Source organism: Mus caroli, unplaced genomic scaffold, assembly GCF_978045245.1.
Source record: "Mus caroli unplaced genomic scaffold, Mus_caroli_1 scaffold_6, whole genome shotgun sequence".
In the NCBI taxonomy this organism is placed as follows: Eukaryota; Metazoa; Chordata; class Mammalia; order Rodentia; family Muridae; genus Mus; species Mus caroli.
Window position 1 is genome coordinate 53805332 of NW_028227261.1, and position 8250 is coordinate 53813581.

At 43.1% G+C, this 8250-nt stretch overlaps 1 protein-coding gene across 1 annotated transcript; it reads right to left on the bottom strand.

Annotated features, from left to right (window-relative positions):
- Positions 1–922: 922 nt before the first annotated feature.
- Positions 923–3704, bottom strand: LOC147004242 (PRAME family member 12-like). The gene is made up of 3 exons (XM_085838421.1): positions 3418–3704; positions 2401–2985; positions 923–1502 (listed from the first exon to the last, which is right to left on the bottom strand). The coding sequence occupies exons 1-3, from the start codon at positions 3702–3704 to the stop codon at positions 923–925; spliced, it is 1452 nt and encodes a 483-aa protein (XP_085694547.1).
- Between the last annotated feature and the right edge of the window lie 4546 nt (positions 3705–8250).

Below are 8250 nucleotides of genomic sequence, written 5' to 3' on the forward strand. Positions count from 1 at the left end.
AGGTGAGGAAGGATGGAGAGGTGTTGTGACTATAAGGGTGAGTTTTCCTTCTACATCAAAGATTATTGGGTGCTTGATGTGGGGAAGCTAGTAGGGTCATACTTGACCTGGGAATGGTGTCTGAACTGCATCCCGCAGGTCTGTAATTCTCTGTGTGAATTGTACGTTTTGCTTGCATGCACTTATGAGCCTCACATACAGAGGAGGTCAGAAGTGATTATAGGATGGAATGGACATGGAATTACACAGAGCTAGATGGATGAGAGTCTACATGTTGGTACCAGGAAAGAATTCTAAGTGGTCTAAGAGTGTAGCACATGCTCTATTCTGTTGGGCCACATCTCCTGCCCCTAAGGTGCCGAATTTTGAAATAGGGTACACACCTGATAGACAAATACTCAGTAGAGTATTAATAGAAAATGAGTTTGCTCTATAGGCTGGTACCATCTGGACAACACAACCTAAAACATGGTGTGTGTGTGTGTGTGTGTGTGTGTGTGTGTGTGTGTATGTGTGTGTGTAAGAGAGCAATGCTGAGTTGCAGAGTAAGAGCTACAAGGCTGTAGAAAAACTTTTCTTGTGAAGCTGTATCTAGAGGCAATGAACCAAAAGATGCAGGAGAGGGAATTCCCACCATAGAGGACTTCATTGCAAAAGTTACTCTATGTCTTAAAGAACACTGGTAGCCTTTTCTCCATTTTTGCCTCTGCAGATCTTTTTTGTGACAGGAGGGACTGGGATGCAGGTCAAGTCTGGATTTGAAATAAATAAATATAACAACAATAATAGAATGTTGTAAGCACATGGAGACTAGGAATCCCCAGTGTGCCTTAGGCATGACAAACCTGCTTATTTTGTCTCTACCTTTCTGTGGCTGAATTGAACTGGAAGGTGGTCAGGTTTCATTTCCCAGCATCCAGAATCAAACTTCTATTTGCTGCCAACAATGGCAAAGGCTAGTCTTCCTGTCATAGATGCAGCGCCTCAAACAATGCGAGCAGGTGTCTGTAGCAAAGGTGATTGTCTTGGGCTGCCTTTTGGCCATAAGTATATCCATGAGCTTAGGACACAGTTGGACAAATTGCTCTACCACAACATTATGCAGGTGATCATAGCACTCTAGAGGGGCAGGGTACTGCTCCTCACACAACTTACTTAGATTGGCCATGCATTTCAGAAGGTCTTTCAGCACAAGATTGGAGAAGTCATTGTCACAGAAATTGACCACGGTGAGCTGTGAGCACTGGCTCAGGGCAGGCAAGAGGACTTTGAGTTGAGAGTCATTCATCTTGCAGTGGTCAAACTTCAGGGTCTGCAGAGTTTCAGATACATTCTTTAGGAGAATTTGGAGACTCTTGAAACCTGACTTGGGAAACTCTACACCAAAGAATTGCAGGTGTTTCAATTGATAGAGGCTCTGACAGTCTGACATGTGCTTGATGTTTGACTTTGAGAGTTGGCAGAGATTCATAGACAAGGACTCCAAGGGGCTATTCAGGCATCTAGAAAAAGAACAAGAAATTGGTTCTGGCTCATGGTCCTGGAGGACACTAGTAAGATTGACAATGACACAGAGAAGCTATATATGTAGTGTCAGTCTATGCTTATCTTGAAAATCCACCTTGGGGATACAGCATGTTGGTATCTATTCTTAACATTGTCTACTGAGGTATATTATAATCATATGGAGTTGGCTTATACCATAGATATGCAACTCTCCTTCCTCACTCTGTCAGAGAACTTAAGCTTGCCCCGTCATGCCAGGAGACCATAACTAGAAAGATCTAGCATAGACATGTTCTGGCAACATCTTGGCCTGTGTCCTGCAGAGTTTATCCATGTTCGTGCTGTCTCCACTATCTTTATTTATGATTGCAATGTTTCACCATTTACACTGATGACCCCCACCGAGTGTAGCAGATTTCCCATGTACTTAGTCCCAACTTGTGTTCAAACCACCCTTTCCTTTAGGGGAAATGAAAGGCTGACTGACTCCAATAGAGGAACAAACTGGTTCCTGGTCTCATCTATCTTTATAGAGGGCAGGTGTGGAGCCTCCCCTAATCAGGGCCCTCTGCTCTGTCCTGTTTCCTTGTATCCCTTTTGCCTGGATCTGAAAGAGAATTTTGCAAAGCACATTTAATGCATCTGATCTGGACAATGGACATGCATGCAAGGCAGCTCTCTCAATATCCCCTACCATAGTTCAGATTCTATTAAAAGAGTGGGGATTGAATCAAGTGAGCTTCATTAAGAAGGAAACAATCCACAGTTTGATAATGTAATAAGTCCATCATTGTAATATACTCTATGACTGGCATGCCTTAGATTCCCATTAGTGCTTAAAGTAAAGGCAAAGGTTTATTGCCATAGCAGTAACAGGTCCCCATCTTTCCTTACCTGAACAAGTGTTTAATGAGGTCCATGGGAAAGTAGACACCATTCATGGAGAGATGCTGGAGACACTTGAGTTTGGAGAATTGAGAAAGGAATTTGGCAGCACCATTTTTTACCTCTGCAAATCTATACACACCACGACCTGACATCAAGTACATTTGACATAGATGGAATCTGAGAAGATTTCTCATCTGTCCAAAGCAAGGGGCAAAGCTGCTTAGAAAGGATAGGACCTGATTTGTGTATATTTCCAATTCCTCGATATAGTTTGGCTGAAAAATGTTCAAGATCCTTTTAATATTCTCCACTGGGAAGGCAAAAATCTTCATCTTCAGACAGCATAGCCTCACAGACTCTTTTCTCTGCTGGGCCCATTGTAGAAAGCATGTTTGGCGTTCGTTCATAAAAAAGAAGAGGCTCAGGTCAGTGACCACCTTCAAACGCCTCCTCAGTGCATATTTAGGAATGCGCTTTGAAATTTGTTCCTTTCTCCCTTTCTCTGCTGAGTGGACTCCATCGTTTTTTCCAGTCCATACATCCCAGAAATCCTGGTGCACATCTCTCATATCCACGACTTGAAGCTTCCTTCTTCTGTGAGGGAAAAAAAAAAGTGAAGTTTCATAATGTAAAACAGGAACCAACATGGAGTCAGCTTGGATCCCACTTGTCTAATGTCAGCTCCATCATAGCACCTCACACCAGGCAGGCAAGGACACTGCATGAACTGCATCTGGAGACATGCCCCGCTTCCCTCCATTCAGTTGCTCTTGGCTTGTGTCTCTTCCATATCTAGTATCTGTAGGAAAGCCACATAAAAGCTCATCCTACCATGGCTACTTGTACTCTGAGCCATCCTGATCTATGACTGTCTTCTAGATCAGCTTTCAACTTGAATAATAATTCTATAGACCTGCATGTCGATGACATCATTAGCCTCTGTCCTGTTTGACCCCATTCTTCCTGCACTCATGTGTGTCTTACCCTATGATTCCCCTTCTAGCCTCCGTGGGCCTTGCTTACCTGAGACTAATATTCGGTGACAGCAGTATATCTATGCCATCCAGCACAGCTTGCAGCATCTCCACATCAGCGGTTTTAAGCAGTGCCCCCACAGGGAGGCAGGGAAAGGGCCAGGTGACCACCATTTTCTTTATTATCTCTGTGTGTCTGCTATTGAAGGCCTTTATGAAGAGTGGTGGGAAGAGTGTGATGGGCAGGTCCTCCAGATCAGAGAAGTCTATGGAATCCTTCCTCAGCACCCCCTCTAGTGCCAGCTGCAGGAGTGTGGGAGGGTTGTAGGTGCTCATCGTGACAGATATGCAGTCAGAAGTAACCTGGTGAAGCATTTAGCAGACATAATTTCAGGCTAAGTTTTGGAAATTCCTATGTCTCACCATCACAGGAACCAGAGGGCCAGAGCCCATGCTTTGGCAATAATAGAGAACTCAATCTGCCCAACTATCCAATCTTGTGGTCTCCAAGCCAAAAGTTCACTCATAGCGTGGAGATTCTCTTTTAAGCACCCACAGTGGAAAAAGATAACCATTGTCCCACGGGGATCCCAACCCTTGCTCCTTATAATCACAAGCCTAGTGAGAAGAGTTATTCAGGAGCATACAGTGTGGCCAGAGTCTTGTTAGAGGTAAAAGACACTGAACAACTTTGCAGGCCGGTTAGAAAATATAGTGCTGATGTCACAAACCCAACCAGCCTTGTTATCCTTTCAACAGATTGATCCCTCCTGAGAAGGGCTAAGGAGAACCTTTGAGATGCTTGTCTGTATGTATTACTTAACTCTTTGAAGGCTCGTGTGAGCAAGCTGGGCTATATTATATTGATTTGGGGAAATGAGGTAAAATTCATGGACACCTGGCTATACACTCAGACCACATCTAAAATGCCAAACCTAAGTAAAACATGTGACTTTCCCCAAAGCATTTGGAATGCCATGCTACTGTATGAAAGCAACTGGTCATGTGAGACTTAGAGGAGAAGCCAAGTGTACATAGGCTAAAGGGAGGGGAGTTTCCCATGAGAAGGTTGGGTCCAGACAATGAAAGAGATGAGACAAAATATTTATCAATACGTCTAATTTTTTGTTTATACTTTAAAATATGGTATTGCCTGAGAAATGGGGTTCTGGGGAGTTGGCTCTCCTTATAATCCTGAATGGAAGACATTATGGAGCTGAGGTTTGCTCCCACACACCATGCTTTGGCCTGTGATTAGCAATGTTGGGTGTTTGGTGCTGTACTGGCTGGTTTTGTGTGTCAACTTGACACAGCTGGAGTTATCACAGAGAAAGGAGCTTCAGTTGAGGAAATGCCTCCATGAGATCCAATGTGCTTTCTGTTTTTGTTGTTGTGTTTTTACTATGCTTGCCTGGGCACTATTCTTTTAGAACTCTGCATAAATCCCACACAAACCTATTAGAATACATAATTTAAACGCTTTAGAGGAAGAGCTGGGAGGATTTCAGACCAGTCTAATATACAAAGTATACTTCATGCTAGTTCAGGTTGGGAGAAATCAAGTGAAATAGGATTTTAAATATCTTCATTGAAGTGATCTTGTATTGGGGTTTGTTTCCACTACACAAGTGCTCTACCATTCTGCAATAATTTCAGGTCATCTATTTCATTTTGTTTAATTTCTTTTTTTTTTTTTTTTTTTTTTCGAGACAGTGTTTCTCTGTATAGCCCTGGCTGTCGTGGAACTCACTTTGTAGACCAGGCTGGCCTCGAACTCAGAAATCAGCCTGCCTCTGCCTCCCGAGTGCTGGGATTTAAGGCTTGCTCCACCAACGCCCGGCTTACATTTTGTTTAATTTCAAGTAGAAGTGAGGTGTCTTCTTGTACCCAAGGCTTGCCTTGATTGTGCTATGTGTACACAGTGCATTAATTCTAGTTTTGAGGTGTGGTACTCTGTACAAATTTTCCTACATTCATGCATACATACATATATAAGATATAGACATATCTTATACAATGTCTAATCACTGGGATAAGACTGAAGCAACTACATGCCTACAGCCTTGGTTCCTGGGTCAGATGTGGCTTCAGGGACACAAGCCAATAGCTAGAACTTTGGCATTGTGTGCCTGAAGTCTTCCCCAGCACAATTTGTAAGATATAGGTAAGAAGAATTGCCAGTTCATGCAATTGCAAAACCATAATCAGTGAAACACAATTTAAGAGACTGCAGACGGATTAAATTATAAAGAATATCCTACCTGAAATTCCAGATTATATCTAGAAAACTGGATGGAACCAGAAGGCTGGAGAGTTTAAGCCAAGCTTGTTCCTACCTTTAAAACCGCAGAAATCCACATGAAATCCCATTTCTCATTAAAACTGAAGTCTATTATGTCTGAACATTTTAAATTAGAAACGAAGTTGTTCCTGGATGGTGGTAAGGCTAGCCCAGCATGGAAGAACCTCTGTATGGAGAGAAATTTCTTACCTGATATGGACAGTGGCTACAAGGCTCCTACTCCCAGCAGGTCCACACAGTGACTCCAAGGTTCAGGACTCTGACATCCCCGGGCATCCTCTGACTCTTTTATAGTACCTCCCTCCTTCCCAATCCCCATGTGGCTCCGCCTTCCACATCCTTTTTTCTCATTGGTCCACTGAGTCTCCACCCACTTAATCCACTTAAAGATTCATTTTTCCTATGGTTGATTAATTGAATCAGACCTTCTTTTTAATTTTAATTTTTTATTTTTGTTTTTTGTTTTTTTTTTTTTTTCGAGACATGGTTTCTCTGTGAAGTCGTGGCTGTCCTGGAACTCACTCTGTAGCCCACGCTAGCCTCAAACACAGAAATCTGCCTGCCTCTGCCTCCCAAGTGCTGGGATTAAAGGCATGCGCCAAAACGCCCCGCTTAGACCTTCTTTTTTTGAAATCAAAAATACTGATCTGGAAATGCTGCATTTCACTGTTTGCATGATTGAATCTTTGTTTTGTTTTGTTTTGTTGTGTTGTGTTTTTTCAAATCAAGGTTTCTCTGTATAGCCCTGGCTGTCCTGGCTCTCACTTTGTAGACCAGGCTGTCCTGGAACTCAGAAATCCAAACGCCTCTGCCTCCGGAGTGCTGGGATTAAAGGCGTGGGCCACCATGCCCAGCATGAGTGAATCTTCTTGTGTTTGTGTCTACAGTTGTTTATCTATGGATATATTCTCCTGCGTGTGGTTTTAAGGAGAAAGTGTGAAATAAGATTAGATTTCAAGTCCCAGATCCATCATCCACGGTAGCCACAATAAACTCTGAATTGTGGGATCGCTTGTCTTTACATAGTTATTTTCATTTTTCTAGATGTGGTCTCACATTGTGGCTCAGACTTGTCTGGATCTTACGTAGCCAAAGATAACCTCTAAGTCTTATTATAGCTCCTGCCTCCATGACAGGGTGTGTTCTAGTGTGTAACCAGGTTGATCAGATCTGTATGTAGAAAATGAACTATAAGAGCAGACTACATTAGAATTCATCCACTTGTTCCTCTGTAAAACACCAGAGTTTTCTTCTATTCTTTAGGCTTTGATTTTTTTTTTAAAGGAGTGAGAAGTACTCTGTTCAGCCACAGCCTTCCTTGAAATTTCTGTATTACAAGCTGCCCTTAACCTCAGAGAACTGTCTCCCACCTTCTATCTTGGGATTGATGGTGTGGGCTAGTACACCTTCATATTTCTTTCTGTCCTTGACTGTACTAGCTCTGCCTTTGATGGAATCATTGGCAGGATGAGAGCACAGCTGGGACTCCAAGTGGTATTCCTATGGTAACCTACACAAGCGGTGTATATGGTTCTCTGTTCCTGGCTGCCTGTAGCATGAATCATTATGGAGTTGAAAGACATGGCTCAGCCAGGCAGTGGTGGCACATGCCTTTAATCCCAGCACTTGGGAGGGAGAGACAGGTGGATTTCTGAGTTCGGGGTCAGCCTGGTCTACAAAGTGAGTTCCAGGACAGCCAGGACTACATACTCCCTAGGACTGCAAAGCAAACAAAGAGCCCGAGGGTGGAAGGAACCTACCCAAGATCCAAATCCACCTTTAAGAAAGATGGTTTTCCCTTTGTTTTCTTGTCTTTACCCTTGATCCCAGGCTGGCCTGGTAATTGTTATGTAGCTAATGATGCCCTTGAACACCTGTTCTCCCTATTCCACCTTCAATGCATGAATACAAGCTTTGTGCTCCATGCCTAGCATGGTGATGGTGGTGGGGTATTGAAGGGCTGGAGATGGGTTTTATGCTCTTTAGCCCCCACTGGATGAGGTTTTGAACAACAGCTGCCATCTTTATTGTGTTAGGTTTTGTTTTCAGAGATACATATTTCATTTCTAACTCAGACTTCAATTGATACAATCAAGGGTGGTTTTGTGGCAAGTTCTGTGTGTCTGTGCTTGCCCGTGTGGCCGTGTCTGTGTATCTGTGTTTCCTGTGTTTTGTGTGTGAGTGAAACCAAGTTTCTCTGTGTATCTCTAGCTGTTCTGGACTCTGTAGACCACCCTAACCTGGAACTCAGTGATCCACCTGCCACTGGTTCCCACTGCTGGGATTAAAGGCCTCTGTTACCATATCTGGTTTCCGGGCTTGTTTTGAACTCTGTAAGCCCCATCTTATTTTGAGGAACACACAAGAGGAGATGCCTTGCCCATGGCTCTAAGCCAAGAGAATATCTATATTAGCCTATTGGAATCTATAGTGGATTTTTGGGTTCCCAGTGTCAGCAAGCCTTTGTCATTGAAACTTTGTTTTTTTAATTTTTAATTTTATTATTACATATTTTCCTCAATTACATTTCCAATGCTATTCAAAAGTCCCCGACACCCTACCCCACACTTCCCTACCAAC